The following is a 21,884-nucleotide window of genomic DNA, read 5'->3' on the forward strand; positions in this document are numbered from 1 at the left end:
TTAAAATGGTAAACTTTATGTATATTTTACAATTAAAAAATAAAAATAAAGGAATTGGTACTGATACATACCATAACATAGAAAAACCTTGAAAACATTATCTACATGAAAGCCACACACAAAATTCCACATATTGTGATTCCATTTATATAATATTCTAAAATGGTGGTGATAGCTGCACGTAACTGTAAATATACTAAAAACTACTGAAATGTACACTTTAAATGGATGAATTGTCTGGTATGTGAATTAGATCTCAATAAAGCTGTTAAAATTTCTTAATTACTTTTAAACCTAGGATCACATTTATCTGAACTTATGAAGACCTTAAGTGGTATCCAGTAAATTCTGGAACCAGATTCTGGTGACATGCTGGAAAAATGAAGAACAAATAAATGGAAAGATTGGGATTTAGAATGGCTGGGAGGGGAGATGGGGCAGGTCTGTGACTGGGCATGGTAGTTCTCCAGTCATGGTGGCGAGAACAAAGCCAAGACTATAAAACATACTCTCCTAAAGTTGATCAGCGACCTTTATTCTGGTCTTTATCATTCATTAAGCAACCTACACAAATCCTTTTCTTTCTCTGCGCCGTGCAGCAGCAGCTGCATCCAGGCCACAAACGGAAGACATAAGCAGTGAGAGACCTTGCACAGAAAAACTAACAGGTGAGAGCTCCGTTTATTCCAGCTTAGGTGAAGGTAGAACAGGAAAAGTGTGTGAGTGCAACATTCCAAGGACTCTAGTCTTCACAGCTGAGGCCTGCGGAGAGCTAGGTGTAGGATGCAGGTGAAGCCTCAAAAACTGCCCAGCTCAGCAATCAATCCAAAGTACCTAAAAAGACAAAGAGCAATGTGTTAAAGCAAGGTGTCTCGAGAGCTGGATGAGTGTAACAAACTGGGCAAGGTTCAAGTGCAAGCTGCTTTGGCATTGGCAGTTTTCTAAGACCAAAACATGTGATTTGAAGAATCCAATCCAAAAGCTCCTCGGAGCTAAACCTGTCAGTACAAAGGGTGGGCAGTTGGGAATTAAGCATGCTGGTCTGGAGAGTTAGAATTAGAGGTGGGAAAAGGGCTAAGAAAATGTTGTTAGTGAGCATTTACGGAGACCATACAAGGGGTGAGTGATACAAAATACATGAGATAAGTTCATTAAACCAAGAGTTTATAATCTTTTGAGGAAGTTCCAGTTGAAGACGGGAGACTGAGCCCACAAGTTTCTATGCCCTTCCATCTAAGATTCCATTCAAAAGGAAAAATGGTTTAAAAAAAGATATAAATCTACAACAAAGAATGGGGGGGAGGGGTCCATCAGTAGTTAAGAGATTTCAACAATAAGTAGAGTAACAGCAATCTCACTGAAATATGTTTATAAATAGCGCAGAGGAAAAATGAGCCTAGAAATATTATACAGAGAGAGCTGCAGGAGGGTAGGAGCCCATCTACCTAGGAGACCCATGGGGAGGCTGCAGATTCAGACACCAGTAATGATAGAAAGAGACTCAAGGCTAAATGGGTTAATGACTCAAGGGTTTATATGAGAAACAACTGACCCCACAAGCCACTTTGCATAAAGCACTACCAGAAAACAAGTATTTAAACCTAACTTGGGGGTGGGGGAAGGGAAATCAGAGGGCTCTCTTAAGAACTATGTGAATTATCTGGAGAACTAGAACAGCTTCTGAAAATGCCAGCTCCTCACAGTAAAGCTTTCTGCATTCTGGCCTTTGGGGGGCTACCAGCCTAACATCTGGTCCCATCCCTGTTCATCCTAAAGTAACTCTGAAAGGCTAAAACCACACACACACACTTTCCAACAGGCTTTTTATTCACTCTTTCTTAAGTTGAATGAAAATTACCAGGCATTTAAAGAAAGCCTACAAAGTGAGAGACCAAAATTTATTTTTCTTAATAAAGCAATAATGCAAATTCCTGCTGAGCTCAACTGATGAAGCTAATTAAAATGTTTTTTAAAAGAAAATCCTTTAGGCATTGAAGAAGCGTCAAGAAAAGGCAAATCCAAAATCTAGAAAAGGCAAGAATGCAAAGTAAATCCAGCCTTCAAAGCTACTTCTGACCTGAGGGTATCTGCCAATCCAAAAGATGGAGCTGACAGACTGCTACAATTTTGGCAGGCTCAGCGAACCAAGAGTCAAATCCCAGAGTCTGCCAAGTAGGAAGGTCTGATAAAATGTCCCACCCCCTTAAAAACTGGAGTCCCCCAAATGGCTACACTGTCAAAGAATTAAATCAGCCCTCTCACAGGCCTACAGTTAGGGTTCATATCACCACAAGGGCCCACGAATCCTCAAATCTTGGTTCTGGATTAAGGAGATCCTGCACTGATAAATAAATTAAGGTGCCCTACAGAAGCACATGAAAATCTTCTCTGGAGAAAGGTTTCATCAACAGTTCTTAAATTATCCAACAAATAATTTTTCAAGTACAATGAACAATATACTGAGATAACTAGGCATATAGAAAAAAAAAAAAAAAAGACCATGGACACAGACTATAAAACAACTGTGCTTACTATATTTTAAAAAATAAAAGACAAGCTACAAAATGTCTGCAGAAAATACAAACAATTAAGTCACAAATAAATCTGAAAAATAACTAAAGGGAATTTGCAAAGCTGAAAAGAAATGTGAAACTAAAAAAATCAACAGAAAAGTTTAGAGATGAGACCACTGAAGAGAGAATTAATAAACTGCAAGGTCAGAAAAATTACACAGAATGCATCATGGAGAGACACAATTATGGTTGAGTTTTAACATATGTTTAATAGGAATCCCAGAGAGAAAAGAGATAGAAAAAACAAAGTAGAGCCAATATTTGAACAGTAATAGGCTGAGAATTCTCCAGGAGAGATGAAAGACATTAATCCACAGATTTAACAACCCTAAGCAGACTACATAAGAAATCTGCACCTAACTATATCAGAATGGAACTACAGAAATATCACAGGCAAAGATCTAAAAAGCATATAGTGAAAAGGATGAATTAGCTTCAAAAGTATAAGAACAGATGACTTCTCAACAGAAACAATAGAAACCCAAAAAAAAGAATAACTTCAATGTGATGAAATAACTTTCCACCTAGAATTCTATATTCTGCAAAACATCTTTCAACAATGTAAGTAAAATAAAGGCATGTTTATACAAAAACAAAACAAAACAAAACAAATGGCAGACATTCAGCTATCAGAAGAGCCGAACTAAAGAAGTTCTAAAGGATTTACTTCAGAAAGAAAGGAAATGATCACAAATGGAGGGTCAAAACTATAGAAAGGAAAGAAGACCCATGATAGTAGTATGTGGACAAATCCATAAGTCACTAACTTTATAATTATAGGAATAATAACGCCTTAGTGGATTGACAAAGACAAAACAAAAATACATGACAGTAACATAAGTGTGTCAGAAAAGCGACTTGTAAATGGCGTTAATGAATTCTAAGATCCAATTTTGTTGAGATTGAGGGGAAAAGTACTAACATTAGGCTTTGATAAATTAAGGATGCATGTAGTAACTGAAGAGTAACAATTAAAAGACTAGAAAGAGTATATAATTTCCAAACTGATAAGAGGGAAAAAATGGAATAAATTATACTCAGAAAAAGGAAAAAATATGGAGAGAAAACACATTATATACTGTTTACAAAGATATGGAAAGGTAAGAATAAAAAGATGAAAAAACACATACTATGCAAATAGTAAAAAAGGAAAGCTAGTAAGCTTTAATAATATTAGACAAAATAGACTTTAAGGCGGAAAGCACTACTAGAAGTAACAATGGTCAATTTATAAATATAAAAGACTCAATCACAATACATAACAATGTAAAAATATATATACCTAATCACATAATCTCATAATAGAAAAAGGAAAACTAGACTGAGAAATTTAAGTAGAAACAGTCTATAATCATAGTAGGAGACTTGAACACACAACTCTCAAGAATTGATGAAATAAGAAGACAAAAGAAATTCAGTGAGAACAAAGAAAACCTGAACTAGGCAATAACTAAACTTGAAATTATACATAGTAACTACAGAATATACCTTTTCTTCAAGCAAACACGGAACATTCACAAGGTTGACCATGTACTGGGGCCATAAAGCAAGTTTCAAATATTCAAAAGGACAGAAATATTAGGGTATATTTTCTGAACATAATGCAATTATCATTAACAACAAAAAAGATAACTATAAAATTCTCACATGTTTGGATATGAAGAAATATTCATCTAAATAACCCATAGGCCAAAAAAGCAATTAAGAATATTTCAAATTAACTGATAATAAAAATATTACCTATTATAACTTGTGAGATACAGTGAGAGCAGAACCTAGTGGGAAATTTATATTTTAAAATGTATTAGTACAGAAAAAGTCTAAAAATTAATGAACTCAAGATCCACCTTATGAAGTTGGAAAAGGGGAGCAAATTAAACACTGAAAATGTAAAAGAGAAGAAATAACATAGAACCTAATGAAATATATAACAAAAATATGTTCTAGAGAATATCAACAAAGGCAAAGGTTGGTTCTTTGAAAAGACTAAGAAAATAGATAAACCTCTAGTGAAAATGATCAAGGATAAGAGGGAAAAGGATCTGATAATACAAAGAATTAAAAGGGGCATATCAATAAAAACCTTATATACATTGCAAAGATAATAAAAGGATACTATGAAGAACTTCATACAAATACATTTGAAAATTTAAATGCAATATACAAATTTCTAGAAAAACTGTAATTCCTGGGGGGTTGAGGGAGGAATTGTCTCAAGAAAATAAAGAAAACCAAAATAGTCCTAATATCACTGAAAAAAATTCAATCAATAATCAAAAATCTTCCCACAAAGAAAATTCCAAGCCCTGATGGCTTCATCGGTGAATTCCACCAAACATTCAAACAGATCATTCTACGTTTTCAAAAAGTTTTCCAGAGAATAGATAAAAAGGATACACTCTCCAACTAATTTTCATGAGACTCACATACCGTATTTTTTAAAAATGTCAATCTCTCTCATAAACGATGCAACATTTGCATTCTGTTATTCCACAGAACAACCAACAGTAAGCATAATTACTGGGAAAACACTGAAAGCTTTCCCTTTGCTATCACCACTTCTACTCAACACTATACTGGAGATTTTAGGCAGTGCAACAATGCACGAAAAAAGAAATAATTGTCATTAATGGCAGATATTACTGTATAATTACGTAAATCCAAAAGTATCAATGGATAAATCATTAGAATTAATAAAAGCTGAGCAAGATGCTAGGTACAAAATTAACATATAAAAAAATTAATTATATTTCTATATACCAGCAACATTTAGAAAATGAAATGTTTTAGACAGATACCACTAACAATAACATCAAAAATATTAAGTACTTAGAGTAAAACATCTAACAATATATGTGAAGACTTTTTCAGGTAAAATAAAAAAAATTTAAAAAATTAAAAATCTAAATAAATTAAGACATATACCATATTCATGGACTGGAAGATTCACTAGTATAAAGGTATCATTTCTCCCAAAAGTAATCTATAGATTCAATGCCACCCAAATTAGTATCCCTTTTTGTGGAATTTGACAAGCATATTCTAAAATATATATGAAAATGCAAAGAATCAAAAATAGCCAAAACACTAAAGAACAAAGTGGGAAGATTTGCTCTCTTAGATAAAGCTATTATATTTGAAACAGTGTAGTACTAACATGAGAATAGACAAATAGATCAATGAGAGAACAGAAAGCCCAGAAACAGCCTTGATTTATAACTAAGGTAGCACTAAAGAGAAAATGATATGTCTAAGTAGATATCTAAATATGAAGGGAAAAAAAAGAAATTAGACCCCTACCTCAATCTGACAGACAAAAAGTCAACTCTAGTGTTATGAAAGACAAGACTATAAAGACTTTAGCATGTAGGAGAATGTCTTCATGACCTTGGGTTAGGGAAAAATGTCTTACTAAACAGGACACAAATAGCACTATATACAGGAAAAAATAGACTTGACTACCTTAAATTAAGAACTCATGTTTATCAAAAGATATCCTAAAGAGTAAAAAGCCAAATCATAAACCAGGAAAAGATATTTGCTACTCGTATACTGAATAAAATTCCTATTCAGATTATATACGTAGTATAAATTACTAAGAAAAAGACAAGATATCCAAGAGAAAAATAAAATACCCACCCTCGACAAAAAATGGAAATGCACATGAAAAGATGCTCAATGTAACCAGTAATCGAGGCAATGCAAATTAAAACCACAATGCAATTACATTCCTACCAGATTAGCAAAAGTCAAAACTCTGATAACACCAATTGTTGGTGAGAATGAGGAGCAATGGGAATTACCATATACTGCTTGTTGGTAGAAATATGACTCAGATATCCAGGACATTTGGCAGTACCTACAAAAAGGATATATACATATCCTATGTCCCAGAAATTTTCTACACACACACCTAGACACATGTACAAGGATGTTCACAGCAAATTGTTCATAATAGAAAAAAAAAAAAAGTTATGCAAATATCCACATTAAAATAGTTCCACTGTGCTATTGTCACACAATGAATGGCATGCCATACAGCAAAGAAAATGAACGAACTAGAGACATGTGCAACCACAAAGATGAACCTCAAAAATGTGTTAACCTAAAGAAAACAGCTAGGGCCAGGTGCTGACCAATGAATGCATAGTTTAGTTTCATTTATAGAAAGTTGAAAGAAAAGATATCACTAAACCCTAGTATTTAGGGATACATGCTCATGTGGTAAACTATAAAGACAATCAAGGAAGTAACTACCAAAGTCAGGATACAGTTATGTCAGGGCAGGGCCTGAAAAGATGTGATAAAGAAACAATATATATGGAACTTCTGGGGACTGACACTATTCTATCTTTTGGCCTACTTGGTGTTTACAATGGTGTTCATTTTATTATTTATTGACTTTGCATTTGTTCTTTGTGTTAAAAGTTCATAAGGAAAGGCTTAGAAAAGAATATACATATATACGCATATATGCATAAAATATCAAGATTACACAAGAGCCTAACAACATTTGCAGGTGAGGTGAGGGGTCTGTATGAGGGACTAAGGGACAGAAAAGGTAGAGAAAGACTATTTACGGTACTGTTTTTCAACTTCTACACTCAACCTACAGATAAAGGAAGGAAGATTTAATTGTGATAAGATATCAGCCTTGCCAATGTCAAAGTACAAGTATATATGACACAAAGGGAAAGCTAGAAGTGGGCTAAAAACAGGAAAGGGACAGATGCACTAATAGTTATACCTTATAAAGTGGAAAGACAAAAAATATGTTGAGAGTTGAGTTCAACAAAAACATAGATATTTTAGTATGTTATATAAACTGTAAAGATAACAAAGGAACTAAAAATGATACAACTACCAAAAAACAGAAAGAGGGAAGAGATTTATGGGGTAGTATAGGTTAGCCAAATCTTCATTTACCATAGCAGGAAATCAACAGATTAACATCTGTAGCTGGTAAACCAAGGAGGAAGCTTATTGTCTAGAAATATAAGCAACCACCTGAAGCTAAAAACAGAAACAACACAAGGGTGAGGGGCAGCAGTTGCATTTCATTATAAACCATTAGGTAACTATTTTATTTTTAAGCATGGCTATATACTGCCTTTATTAAAAGAGAAAAAGACGATTCCCACTTAAAACACGTACTGAGGACACAAAACTTATTTTACAAGGTACAATATAATACGGACTGTAGTCACAGGGCCAAAATTCTAATTACCAGTGTATTTATTGTATTCGGATAGAGCAGAGGGGTCCACTACTGAGATCATTGGATTGGAAGATGAAAATGAACATTTCCACCATTCAATAAATGGTCATTTTTTTAAAATCCAAGCTAAGCATCATGCCATGGGAGGAGCTAGAGCGGAAAACTACCTAAGATCTCTCCACTTCTACTCCTGGCACCCTCCAATTTATGATCCACAGGGCACTAGCATTATGTCTTTAAAATACAAATCTAGTCATATTGATCACCTCTTTAAAGAACTGGTAATTTAAAGTGCGCAGGTAGAGTAGGGTGCAACATTTCTGATTGGAGAACTTATAAGAAGTCAGTCACAAGAAGTTGTCTGCCTTAGGTAGACAGCTAACAAGTTATTTTTAAGAAAAATGAGTAGGCAGAAAGAGAGGCTTAAGAATGATCTAAAAATGAAGAAAATATATGAAGATGATCATGGGAATGTATCTTTAAAAACATTTAAAAGAATATATCCAAAGGGCCAGGAGCTGGGATTGATACAGAGATGCAAAACAAAGGCATAAAAATAATGAAATAAATCAAGAAAAGATTTCTGAAGGTAATGAGGTTTTGAGGAGGTAATGAGAACACCTTGGTATGGTGAAAATGAGAATGAAATGAAGGTGCCTGGCTTTCACAAAACCATTCAATCAGAGTAGTATAAGGAAGAGTAAACTAATCAGAACTGGGAATTAAGTAGCAGAAATAGTGCTGAGAGAAGGTAGCTAAAATGATGTATTTCAAATACTTGCTATTTCAATGACAAGATTTAGCTAGCACACATGAGTTAATCTAAAATTTCTAAGAACAAATAGACACAGGCAAGTACAGAATCTCACTGCAGCAAAATAATGACTTAACACAGACTGTTGAAGGAGAAAAAGGAACAAGAAGTAATCCTTTAAATGTCGGCAACTGTCTTTGATCTCTATCATTATGATGGGGGGGAAGATTTGTACCCAGGGATGGAGATCAAAATAGGACTCAAACTTCAGACTCCACCTAACTCCACTGGTCTTTATTTCCTTCCCATTTCTTTATAGTTAGCAATTTTCAGGTAGAAGTTCTAATTCACCAAGGGAGTTACAAATGCTGTAATAAATCTCACCAGATGTAGCCAGTTAGTTTTTCCTATCTTAACAGAAAATAGAGAGAAAGAATTATCACAAACAAGGAAGAACCAGGCATCCATTTTATAAGGTTTTGAACTCAGATCATTAGCATGGAAAAGACAAGTGGATACAATTACTCACTGATAGAGAACTCACCTTCCAGAAAAGCAAATTCATCCACAGCTTCTATCGCATTATCTGAAACACAAGGTAAAAGGACACCTGATTACCTCTGGTCATTTGGACATCACCCCCCAAAAGCACAACCCAGACAGGGAAGGGCATGAGGCTTTATGCAAATCAGGACAATTATAAAATTTGTCCCTTTGCTACTTTGAGATCCATGTCTACTCCACTACCAAATCTTACATATCAGCTGTCTCTCTAGCAGAGTAAGAAAAGCCTGGGCAAATACTGTTCAGTGAGGGGAATCTCTTTGCTCTGAAAGTCATCGGAAAAGAGTTTGGCAATGTAGCAGGGAAAGTGAGAATATAGTATACGAAAGCTTACACATATGTGAAAGTTACCAGCTAGAAAGAAGAGTCAGAAATCAAACCCCCAGTTTCTAGAGGAAAAAGAAATGTCAAGCCTGGTATAACACGGCAAAGCATAAAGGAGTCTAGTCAGCTTTGGCAACAGCTAGACGCCTTTCATTCTTTGTCCCACCACCCTCCAGCAACCCAAAGCATAGAGAATCTAAAGATAGGGCTTTCTGGCACTGTGGCAGTCCAACAGAAAACACCACAGAGACCCTGCAGCACGTCTCATCTTACAGTGACACCTTCTCAACCAATGAAGGGAAAGCCTCACCCAGCCCTCCCGTCTGCCCCCAACGCCAGATACCACAGTGACACTCTACCCAAATCTCTCCTCTGCAGGGTTTTCCTCTTGCCTTGTTGAGCACAGCAGTAGGCATCTTTTGCAATGGTCTCCACAAACAGTTCCTATGAAGCAAACAAGAGATGTACTTAACATCCACAATAGGTTCTGCGACTTGAAGTGAAAGGACGCCATATAATGAAACCAATTTTACCTTAGACTAATGGATATAAACAACAATTAAGTTCCTATGGCATCTCATCAATCAATATATGGAAACAACGTTGAACAAAAACGAAGACATTCGAGGATCTGTTGTATCAAAGGGTTCTAGCACAGTTCTTTTTGTGAGTGGGGGGGAGGGAGTGAAAGGGGGCTCGGATGTGCGGGGAGGTTCTCAGGGAAGCTGAAGCTTGTCCTGGACTTCATAAAGGTCTATTCCCCCTTCCCCTCCCACAGCAGCCCATGACACGTCCCTTCTCCCTCACTCGTAAATGCACCCCACTAATTCACTTGAGACTCCTACAAGTTCTGTTAGACACTGCAGATGCAAATTAAAGTCGTCCAGGACCTCATGATGAGGCAGGTGTGTTAACAAATACAACTCCTGTATGTGGCCTTTTCATGTCTTCCTTTCATACATTCACGTCTCAGAATCCATCCAGCCCCAGCACCTCACCTCCCGAGCGTCCGCACACCCCGCCCAGACCCTCCTTTTCCTCCTCCTCCCCAACGCCGCCACTAAGCCCCGCCCCTCGCCACGCTCCCCGCCCTCCTCCTTGTGCGCCTCACGCTCCCGCCGCACCGCGGCTCGTGCCAGAATGAAGATGGCTTCCTGTCCTGCGAGCGTCACGTCGGGGTCTGCCTTAACCAAGGCCTTCACTCGCGCCAGAGGCAGCCTCGAGAGACGAGCCCCGGGCGCATTCGTAGGGGCTTGAGGATGCGGGGCCGCTGCCTCCCCACTGGGGCCCTCCTCCTCCCGAGGCGTCCCGCTTCCAGCTGTCGCCGCTGCCATCCGGGCTCCGAGTCTGCTGCGCGCGGCCGCCGGCTGTGCGCGCGCATGTGGCGCCGGCCCCTTTCCTCGTGCGCGCTGGAGGCCACGCCCCTGTGGCGCGTGGCCACGCCCCTCGCCCAGCCAGACGTTCTCGGGAGTCCGGGCGAGTGAGGAACCGCGCGAGGCGTGGGGTCTTTGTGGGTCCCGCCGCACCTCCCCGCCACTGGCTGCAATGGCTTGCTTCCCTTGCTGTTCCTGGTGACTCTCCGGCGCCGTCTGGCCTAGCTGTGCCCAGGCACCGCCCCTTAGTTGGTGAACGTGGTGGCTGGGACGCGCTGGTTCCGTGAGGAGCGCCCAAGTCCGGAAGAACCCAGACCAGCCTGCCAAGAGTCTTAGTCGACGCAGAGTGATACCCAAGGCTGAGAAGGGCAAGTGCCGGAGGGAGGTCCCCGGAAGGCCCACCGTGCGGGGAGGAAGGTGTCCAGGAGGCCGTAAAATCTGGATTAGCTTCAAGGAGAACAAGATGCTCTTGAAAGAAGGGTAGGATTTTGGCAGGCAGAAATGGAAGAAGTTCAGTCCAGACAGAAAGGTATAGAGACTGGAAAACATGAAGTCTTGGTGATCACAAGGCGTTCACATTTATTCAATCACGAGTTGCATCAGAGCTTTGCTTCTCAAACTTTGTTCACAGGATCCCTTTACACTCTTATTATTGAGAACCCCAAAGAGCCTTTCTCTGTAGGTTATATTGATATTTATTGTGTTCGAAATTAAAAGTTTTAAAATACTCATTTAAAATAACTAATATATTACATATTTACGTAAATAACATTTTTATGACAAAACTTTTTTTAAAACATTGAATGAGAAAAGTCTCTTTAATGTCTGCCTTAATAGAAGACAACTGGATTCTCTAGCTGCTTCTGTATGTTACCATTATAACTTTTCACATATATCTGGAAAACACTGCATCTCCTTGAGAAAAAGAATAAAAATGGCAAATAACCACTTCATATTATTAGTGAAACCGGACTTTTAAGTGTCTTTCCCCCCAAAGCCTGGGAGGCAGCCAGACAGACTAGTCTCCACGGCTGGAGTCTGTGTAGAACAACTGTCCTTGCTCAGCTGATGAACTTTTGACATAAAAGGGCCTAAAACTCCTCCCTCACATCATGGTAACTAACCATTTTCTATACATGTGATGTATGTAGAAACATGGAGCCTGGCTGCCCTGCATAGGAGAACCAAAGACTTTCTTAAAGGATCTACACAATTATCTCCTCTAAACCTACCCCACCCCTTCCTCTCCACCATAAAAATCACTACTAGTTCACTAGTGGGGGAGACTGATAGGAGCCTTGCCTCTGGTCTTCTTGTGTGGCTGCTCTAACCACACAAGAATTTCATTTCTTGAGCATACGTTTTGCTTTAACCCAAGCTAGCTTTGTTTAGCCTGATGGAACTATGACTCACTTGCATTCTTTCCACCAGATCCTTCTACCTGTACATATACTGTATGTCTGCTCCTTTTAATCATTAAGCCCTTAGGACATTAGATTCTAATCAGCATCAAACTCACTTAAGAATAAAGCTTCAGGTCTATCAACCATGACCAAGATCAATAACCAAACTTCAAACTAGAATAAGATTTTAGTCAAAAAAAGATAACTTGGCCTTACTGACGTTTCAGCTCCGGACTCATGAAAGCAGCCCAATGGACCACATTCCCTGGAAACCAGACAGGTCAATACCATGACTGACACCAGGTCCCTAAGCTGTGATCAATTGCTCCTGTCTTAGCTCTGACCAATCAGTAGAGCCCTCTATCCCAGCTCCCATAGTAACCACGATTAATGATTTTTCCCTTCTATAACCTGGCCACTAGAGGCCATCCGGGAGCAGGGTTTTTGAGAGCACTGACTCAGGGCTTGGCACCAGTTCCTTAGATAAACCTTTATTCTTTGCTGCTGTCTCCTGTTTGTATGTTACTTGGGTGAGTGCGCACAAGCAAGTGGACTGTTTGAATTTGTGGTAACACTGCCTCACAATAAATCCTTTCTGCAAAAGGCCACTGCCTCTGGGTTTGGATTTTCAGTTGTGCAGCGGGTTGGTTACATTAAGAAAATAATTTGGACTTCATGGACCCCTGAAAAGGGTCTCTCAGAACATACACCACCACCCTCATTTGTCCCCACACCATACTGGAAGACACACCTGGTGAATAAGTACACCCACCTAGATCAAAGACCATTAGTCTTTGGTGTTTTATCTTAAAGACCAATGGTCATATGTTGTTAAAATATACAAGTCAACTGAGTACATTTTAAAGATCTGATTGACTTTATTCAACAATTCATGAATTGGGCAGCATCTATCCTAGCAGACAGAAAGGAGCGCTGAGGAGCTGTACAAAATGAAAGACTGATAGACAGAAGGCAACACGAACAAGAAAGCTGTACCAGGCGAAAAAGCAGATGAGTTATTGCAGGACTACTTTCCTTTACAGGATGGCAGGAGTCTTATCAGGCAGATTATCTCACTAGTACTGATCAGGTGACTTCTGATTGATGAAGTAAGATTCCATTTCTGGGAGAGCTGAAACTGTCTCAGTTTGGTGATGTGGGACTTAGCATAAGTGACTCCATTTGGGGCCTGTTGCCTTATTTTTAACAATGTGTTAAAGAACAAAATTCAACTGAGTAAATTTTAAAGATGTTGTTGGCTTTAGTCAGTGATTCATGAATCAGGCAGCATCCAATCTAGCAGATAGAAAGCAGCTCTGAAGAGCTACACAAGGCAAGAGATTTTTATAGGCCAAAGAGAGCAGGAACAAGAAAGTTATACTGGGCATCTGCTGATTGGTTAAGCTTCCTTATATGGAGCAAGAAGAAGTCTTGGAGACAGATTACTTGTGCTGAGCAGTCAAGCATTGATTGGTTAACCTAGGCCTTCTTTTTCTGGAAGAGCCAAGCTTAGAAATTTTGTTAAGTTTTTGTTTGCTGACATGGTTAAAACTCTCCCTTCCAACAAGTGTTCTCAGAGTAGCTCCATGGTCTTCAGCCACTCCTACTTCGGCACCTCCCAGGACCTCTGTAAGGTCAAGTTGATGTATTTAGGGAACACTGCCTGTTGGCTCCAGCCAAGACAGATGGCGTGGGAGATACAAGAGAGAAGAAAATGATCCTGGCACTGCAGGCTTTACAATCTGCCCAAGATCAGAGAAGCACACAGGGAACAACTGAAAAATAAGCCAAAGCAGTGGGTTCTGTAGCGCAAATCATGAAGACTGTAAAGATCCAGAGAGGGGTGAGAAGGTGGCTGAAGGAGGGGGTCAGACATAGCTTCAAGATGGAAAACCATTGGACAACGGATAAGATTTGGACAGAAGGATGTTTGGAGCTGAAGAGCATCACCAAGGGGAGATGGGAGGAACTTTAGCGTGAAGCCCTGTAAAACCATCATGCAGCAAACTGACTTTTTGTTGGCTGGAAAACAGCCAGATGTTTAACCAATACATCTTTTGGTGGCTCTATATACTTAAAAGTGACTTTAGCAGGGTTTTACCATTATGGAAAGAAACACAATCTGCCTCGCGATTGTCCTTATTCCGATTTGTACTATCCTCATGTAAGCTTGTGCCTCCGGAAGAATTCATCAGTGAGCTAATTTTAAAAATCAATAAGTGGTAATTAAGATGAAGATTATCTACACATGGAGAAAGTTAGTAATTTGAGCATAGTACAAAGATGGGACAAGGGTCTCTGACAAGATTCCTCAAATACTTTTTTAATAAAGTAAAATAAAAATTACAACAATAGTAGATACCTATTTGGCTATTGAGGAAATTGGTAAGGCCTCCCTCAAGTATGTGTAAATTAAGGAAGAAAGGTTATTCTCTGAGAATTAAGCTCTAAGTTATGCAAAACAGATCAGAGCTGAGATGGCTAAAAGCTAAAGAGACAGAGTAAGTCTGAAAGCTTGAAAAGAGCATCATGAGGGTGAACATCAATAGAACCCCTTTAAGAAATGTCCACTGGAGACGGCCCCTCAGCCAATAGCCATGACTATTCTGTTGCCATGGGTAAGGCCATTCCTAGAGTAAAAATAGTGGTGTCAGGCTTTCCCAGCTTAAGCCATTAGACATTTGAATCATCTAACTCACTCCCCTCATTTGGATTCCATGCTCACTAAGCAACCATTTGATAATTGGCCTTCCTCAGAGCTCTGTCTTCAGCAAAAAAAATAAAAAATAAAAAAAAAATGTGCACACCATGTGGCAAGCATTCCAGATACAGAGGCAGTTTCAGTCCTTTTGTGAATCAATAAATAGACATTTTCGTTTCATGCATCAGCTCTCCAAGCTTAATTAATTAGACTTACAGCTAAGAGATGGATCCACACTCAGGCTGACAGATCCAGTTTCTAAACCTGCAGGATCAAGACCAGATCCTTGGCAGAGAAAGTGACATCCTGTGAGGTCTGTTGGAAGACAGCCAAATACTCATCCTCTGATATCCCCATATTTGCCTTTGGCCGTGAAGTTCCTTTAAGCTTTCTATCATCTGCTGACTCTGAGAGCATTGATTTACAGGAAAAGAAACAGATGTAGATTGGCAAATCTCTGATCCTGATTAGAGAGTGAAGTCACAGCAACTATGACCCTTTTCACTAACTATCTCAAGCAACTCCTAATATAGTTGGTGCCTGAAAATGTTATTTCATCCTCGTCCACTTTCAGTTAATTTTGGTTAATGAAATGTCATTTGCATCTCTGAGTTATATTAACTATCTCTTCATAACCGTCGATGTTTTCTACTATAAAATGAGAATAATAACACCGATCATCTCATTCATTTACTAATTATTCATTCATTCAACAAATATTTCCAGAGTGTCTGCCATGTGAGAGGCACCATGCCAAGCACTGGTGATACTGGGGAAACAGAGATGTGTGGCTTCTAATGGGGAAGACAGTATTTAAATTAATTGTATTAGTCTGCTTGGGTTGCTATAACAAAATACCACAGACTAGGTGGTTTAAACAATAGAACTTTTTCTCACAGTTCTGGAGACTGAGAAATACAAGATCAAGTGTCAACTGATTCATTTCTTGGTAAAAGCTCTCTTTCTGGCTGGTAGATGGAAGCTTTGTCATTTTGTGCTCACATGACCCTTTCTTTGTGCATGCGTAGAGAGAGAGCTCTCTAATGTCTCTTCTCATAACGACACTAATCCTGTCAAATCAGGGCCCCACTCTTATGAACTCATTTAACCTTAATTGCTCCCATAAAGGCCCTATCTCCAACTATAGTAAAATTGGGGGTTAGATCTTCAACATATTAATTTGGAGGGGACACAAACATCAATAATGGTGATTGATTAATTAATGAATTAATTAATTATGGTTGTGGTCAGGGTTGCAAAGAAGCTAAGAAACCCCTTTCTGGAGAATTAAATGTGACCGCTTACCTGGTTTTTTGTCCACTCCATTTTTTTCAGGTGGTCTGTTTTTATTACCAGAAGGGGAACAGCACAGTCTTCTACAATTTACCTAAGGTACTCCTAATTTTCTTTCTCTCCTATAGAACCTAATCCTCAGCTGAACCTATAAACAGAGCTCCTCATTGGGATAAAACAATTGATCACAATTGCCAGGACTGAACAAACAACGCACTACAACCATCAGTAGAAGATGCTTGTGTACTTCTGATTCCAGAACCCACTATGCATCTTCTCTGCCCCTGCTGTCCCCTGCAAAGTGTAAGCCAGGGCAACCTTGGCCACTGTGGCTGTGTCCCCACTGCTCTTCCCTCTACTGGAAGCTGGCATAGTGTATCTCCTTCACTGATAACTCTTCCTCCCTGCTTTGGGGTCCTCAGAATAAATTTAGAATCTGGACTTAGGATCCAGATCCTAAGGATCCATTTCAGGTTCTAAGATGGTGCCAGGGAAAAGAGTGGGGTGGTGGTGAAAGCCATGTTCACAGAACAGGCCCTCAGCTGGGCTCCGTGTCTTCTCATTCCAGGTCCCAGACCAAAGGATGATCCATAACCTGGAACATGCTCTTCTCATGGCAGAGGGCAGGTGCTCGAGAAGGATGGGTGGAAATATGGCTTGTCTCATAAGTCTTCTGCTTAGAATTGTTACGCTGTTACTTCCATCCATGTTCCATGGATCAAAGCAACTATTATGGCCAAGATCCAAATTGATGGAGCAGGGATGTACATTTCCTTTCAGGAAGAATGGGCACGTTATATGATGAGCAGAGTTGTGTCATTCTATTACAGAGAAGGAACTAATAGTTGGAAACATTAGTCCATTCTACCACAGTATGTTTAGAGTATATTTTTTCGAGAAACTTGATTGTAAAAGTAACCAGAGCAGTAACTAAAGGAAGTAAAGGGGCCAAGTATGATTCCCTTTTGTTTCATTTTTCAGAATGGAGAAACTTGAACAAGTTTATATGCTGCTGGAGGAGGAGACAGGAAAGTAGGAGCAATAAAAATATAGGAGGGAGAATAAATAAGTAATGGGCATGACTTCAACAATTCTTCCCACTGTCTCTTGACAAAAACCTCAACTATACCAGTTAGGGTCCAATTAGGAGAGAGCAACCACACAAGGTTTGAATGGGGAAAGTAATTTGAATGAGAAATTTTAATATAAAAATGACTAACTGTAACAGGGGATGGACTACTAAGGGGTAAAGAAAGTCTAAAGAATAGAGGAATTTCATGTAAAAGGAGCAAACAGACTATGCCCAGGGCTGAGTTAACGCAGCCAGGGATGGCATGAATGTGGGAGAGTACCACTACCACCAGCGCTGAGGTCGAGTCTTGACTGCAGAGGTCAAGAGGGCACAGCCATGACTCACTGGACAGTGAAGTCACTGAAGTGCCCACTGGCAGAACTTGCTGGCAATTCAGCTTCGGGGTGCTTTGGGAAAATGTCTATCGGGAGGTCTACACACTACCGACTGCTGTGCACTACAAAAACCTGCTCCAAAAAGAGCACGCTGCCACCAGGAAATGCCCCCTTAGTCTTTCAGTGTCCTCTGATGATGAGGCATAACAACATATCTGGCCAAGGAGAAATCTTCCAATGTTACAAGCAAGCAAGATAGATTTAGCTAAGAGGCAATAGGCGGATAATAGCACACCAACCCTGGTGACATCGAACTCTATGCCTGTCCCACACTGGCACCTGTGCAGCTGTATGTGGGTAGAGAAAACAACGACAATATCAACAACCACCACCAAACCTGGTTCAAGTGTACGTCAGGGCAGCTAGCGGTCCCACCACATTTCCCTGGTCGCTCCCTCGCCTACTCAACCAGATGATTATGTGACACCTTCTCTTCACTCCTCAAACATATAACACCTTCTCCCCAATCTATGTGCTCCTACATCACAGAGAAAATAGAACCACGAAAAGAGAGCTTCTGCTGACCCTCACCACCACCTACACACCTACCAGTACCTGCACCCGCATAGTCTGCCTTCTCACCTGCTACAGGACTGAAATGTGGGTGAGTAACCGCAAAACCAGCTCAAACTGGTCCTAACCCGTTTCTAACAAGACCCAGAAACAAAGTTTAAACCTTGGATACACCACGTACGAGTAACACTTGTGAATTCCACTCATGAGTGACCCTTGTGAACCCTTAACTGCCACTACTCCACCCCGACCCCCGGAACCAACGGGCGGGGACAAAAGGGAACCTGCACACCTGAACCCTTTTAGAAGCGAAGCGTCTGCTGTCCAGGAAGACCCGGTGCTGAAACCCCTTAAATCTTGCCCTGAACTCTGGATCAGGGAAACAGATTTGAGCCTTGCTTCCTGTGTCCTTGCCGGCCAAACTCGCAGATAAAAGCTCTTTCTTTTCCCAAAGCTGGTGCCATAGTATATGCACGTCGTGCACCAAGCCCTTGCTTGGTACCAGGTGCTCCTCTCTGAGGCCATGCCCTCTGCCTCTCTCCGGTACATTCCCGTCCCTTCTTGCCTACTTAAGGAAACCACTCTGGCATTTCTTCTCTTTCTCTCTGTCCTACAGCACTGACTTTTCCCCCTCTGCCAGACCATTCCTAATAGCATATATCTTAAAAAAAAAAAAACACAAAAAAAAAACCAGACTTGACCCCACACACTCCTTCAATTTCTGCCTTGTTTCTTTGCTCTTATTTACAACAAAAGCTTTAAAAAAAAAACTTATCTACATTCATTGCCTCCAGTTTTTCTCTTCTCATTCCCTCTCATACATATTCCAACAAGGTATTTATCACCTCCAGTCCACTGACACAGCATTTTCCAGATCACCAAGGACCAGGGCCATCCTTGGTGGGCAGGGCCCTGGAAAGATGTTTTAGAGAGCTCTTGTCTATCTAAACAATTCAAATTAAAACTATATTTCAAAATGTCTGGGTGCATGGGACGTGTTGATAGTTTCCAATGATGATTTAGAATCATCAGTAGTAGCAAAGAGGCACTTATATATTTGTTCATTGTTCTATCACTGCACAAGAAGATTCTTCGTGGAGTCGAGGCACCAATTATGTTTGTTCAAATCCAAGAAAAATCTCTTCATGTGTTTTTAGCTAATGTTGTATCTCTCACAGTGAAAATAGTGCAGCAACACCGTTAGTGCTCACAATGTCATGGAAATATGTTTGTACTGAAACAATATGGTTTGAGGTTTGGGTTTTTTGTTGGTGCCTCTGTGGTTCTCTAATACCGTCCTCTTGATGCTGTTTGCATCGTTACTTATGACACTGCACTATCCATCATGGCTTTTGTTTCCAGTCACTCTCTCAAAGGGTCTCTGTGTTTAATTGATGATAACCAGAAATGCCAGTCTTACCCAGAATACTCAGGAATGATAATGCATTTTCTGATTATGTTAAATTTTCTGTTTGGAATTTTAGAGTGTTAACATAGAACCACACACCTTCAAACCACGTATTCCCTTGCATTCTATAGGCCATAATCACTACATTTCTAGGATGCAAATCACTTCTAATGCTGCCTGCACTCCTGCTTCCACACACTACCTCCAATAGGGAGGGAAGGAGGGAGACATGGACAGAGCAAGAAACACAGTCTCACTGACACAAGGAATGTCCATTCCTGGTTGAGCATTTGGAGGCAAGAGAAGACCCTGGAAGGAAGAGACTGTTGGCATTGCAAGGCAATGGTCATAAAAGCCCTCAGAGGATATAGGCATAGCTGCCCTCAAGGTCATCCTGATGTGTGGTGTGGAGCCTAAGGAAGGTGGAGGGTGACAACCCTAGGTGCCATGGTAATGGGTATACAGCGTAAAGGATGCCTGCCACCATCCCACACCGTTGAGTGCTATAAATTAGAGATGACAACCATGGTTGAACACAGATGGGTGAGAGCTGAGCCACAGGCCCACACATGCAGCTCCAGCCCACGTGTTGGCAGTGGCACCAGCAGCCCAGGGCCTTGAATTCATCCCCTGTCTGATGTGAGAGTCACTCCAAATCAGTGCGTCAGTGCCACTCTGATGACACAATCTCACCAATCCCACACCAGCCAGCAGGAGCAATCCAAAGATGGAGGTCCACGCAGGTCCCTGTCTAAAGACAGGAGATGCCATTTGTCCCCAACCCCCAGGGATCTGCCATGACTAAGCCAGCCCTACTAGAAGAGGAGATCAGATAATCCCACTTACATTTTGCCACTTACATGGTTGCCCAAGCTTCCCTCCAGGGATCCTCATTTTTGTACTGGGCTTGACCTTACCTATGATCGCTTTAAGTCCCAGATACAAAATTCTGCATTGCCAATAGTTCATGTTTACAGTCTTTGGAGAGACCCAATGAGTCATCGGGAAGCTTGTTTTCCCAAAGATACAATAGAGTCACAGAATTTCCCAGATTGGAGGGATTTGAGACATTCATAAAATCATAGAAACTCAGATCTGGAGGAGCTTTACGGTCATTCAGATCAGTTCTTTCATTCTGAACATCCAATGCCTGGTTTCCTCCCTATCTTTTTGGCCACTCCTTCTCAGTCTACTTTGCAGACTAGATCCAAAAAAAGTGATGCAGCTTCAAACCTGGTTCTCTCCCTTGGGAGGCTCACCCTTGGAAGGCAGCTACCATGCAGCCACATGACAAGGCCACAAGCAGGTGTCTCAGTTGATAGCTCCAGGTGACATCCCTGCCAACAGCCAGCATCAACCACTAGACATGTAAGGGAGGAAGTCTTCAGATGAGTCCAGTCTCCAGCCTCCTATCTGCCCCAGCTAATGCTGAGTAGAGCCAAGACATACTGTCCCCACCGAGACCTGCCTAAATTGCAGATTCATGAGCAAAATAATTGCTGTCATTGTTATAAGCCTCTAAATTTGGGGGTGGTTTTTCTACATAGCAAGAAATATCTGGAATATGTGCCCTTCTCAGAACTGTGCTCCCTCATCATCCTGAGTGTCCACTGGCTCCATCCACCACTAATAAATGATTAATTATTATTATTAACCTCACTGCCCAGTCTAGTGCCTGGAACACAGGAAATGCTCAAAGAATATTTATGGAATGATTGAATAAGTGAATAAATCTTCTTCTCACCTTTGAAGTTGTGAATCATTGATAAGATGGAGGTTTGTTTGACCATTTGCAAGGTGACGACATCAAACATCCTTTCAGACAGAGAGAAGAGTTGTTATGAAGCAGGCTCTCCTGATACTGCCACACAGGCAGCGGGCAGACTTGATGACCACCAGTCAGGAAGTCACTGGAGCCTAGGAAGGGAGGTGGGGGAGTCCCAAAGTGGAGTCCCATTGATACCACTAGTTGTGGTGTCAATGCAGCAGTCGGCCTTATCTGTTTTTGAGGAAGCCAGTGACCCCCTTTGTTCTGTCATGCCTGCCAGCACATGTCTTTCTCAGAGGTGGGCGTATTCCCAATTTGGGAAAGAGAAAACAGGGATTGAGGCGGGAGAAGTTTCAGAGAATCATTCTTGCAAGAAATGCTGCACTTCGGCAGAGTTGATAATGACAAATATGTCAGACAATCGAGTTTCAGGCTGGCTCCTGGAGGCCCTGTTCATGGCTTTCTGCTCCAACATGTGGTTTCCTTGGTGACAGGATGGCTGCCTGGTGGACAGTGGCTTTGGGG

The 21,884-nt window shown here is 40.5% G+C and overlaps 1 protein-coding gene across 1 annotated transcript; it reads right to left on the reverse strand.

Moving 5' to 3' along the window:
• Positions 1 to 514: 514 nt before the first annotated feature.
• Positions 515 to 10,843, reverse strand: POLE4 (DNA polymerase epsilon 4, accessory subunit). The gene is made up of 4 exons (XM_019750337.3): positions 10,558 to 10,843; positions 9,793 to 9,877; positions 9,090 to 9,131; positions 515 to 834 (listed from the first exon to the last, which is right to left on the reverse strand). The coding sequence occupies exons 1-4, from the start codon at positions 10,765 to 10,767 to the stop codon at positions 821 to 823; spliced, it is 351 nt and encodes a 116-aa protein (XP_019605896.3). The 5' UTR covers positions 10,768 to 10,843; the 3' UTR covers positions 515 to 820.
• Between the last annotated feature and the right edge of the window lie 11,041 nt (positions 10,844 to 21,884).

The sequence above is a fragment of the Rhinolophus sinicus genome, chromosome 2, assembly GCF_057876585.1.
Source record: "Rhinolophus sinicus isolate RSI-liver-muscle chromosome 2, RSI-T2T, whole genome shotgun sequence".
In the NCBI taxonomy this organism is placed as follows: domain Eukaryota; kingdom Metazoa; phylum Chordata; class Mammalia; order Chiroptera; family Rhinolophidae; genus Rhinolophus; species Rhinolophus sinicus.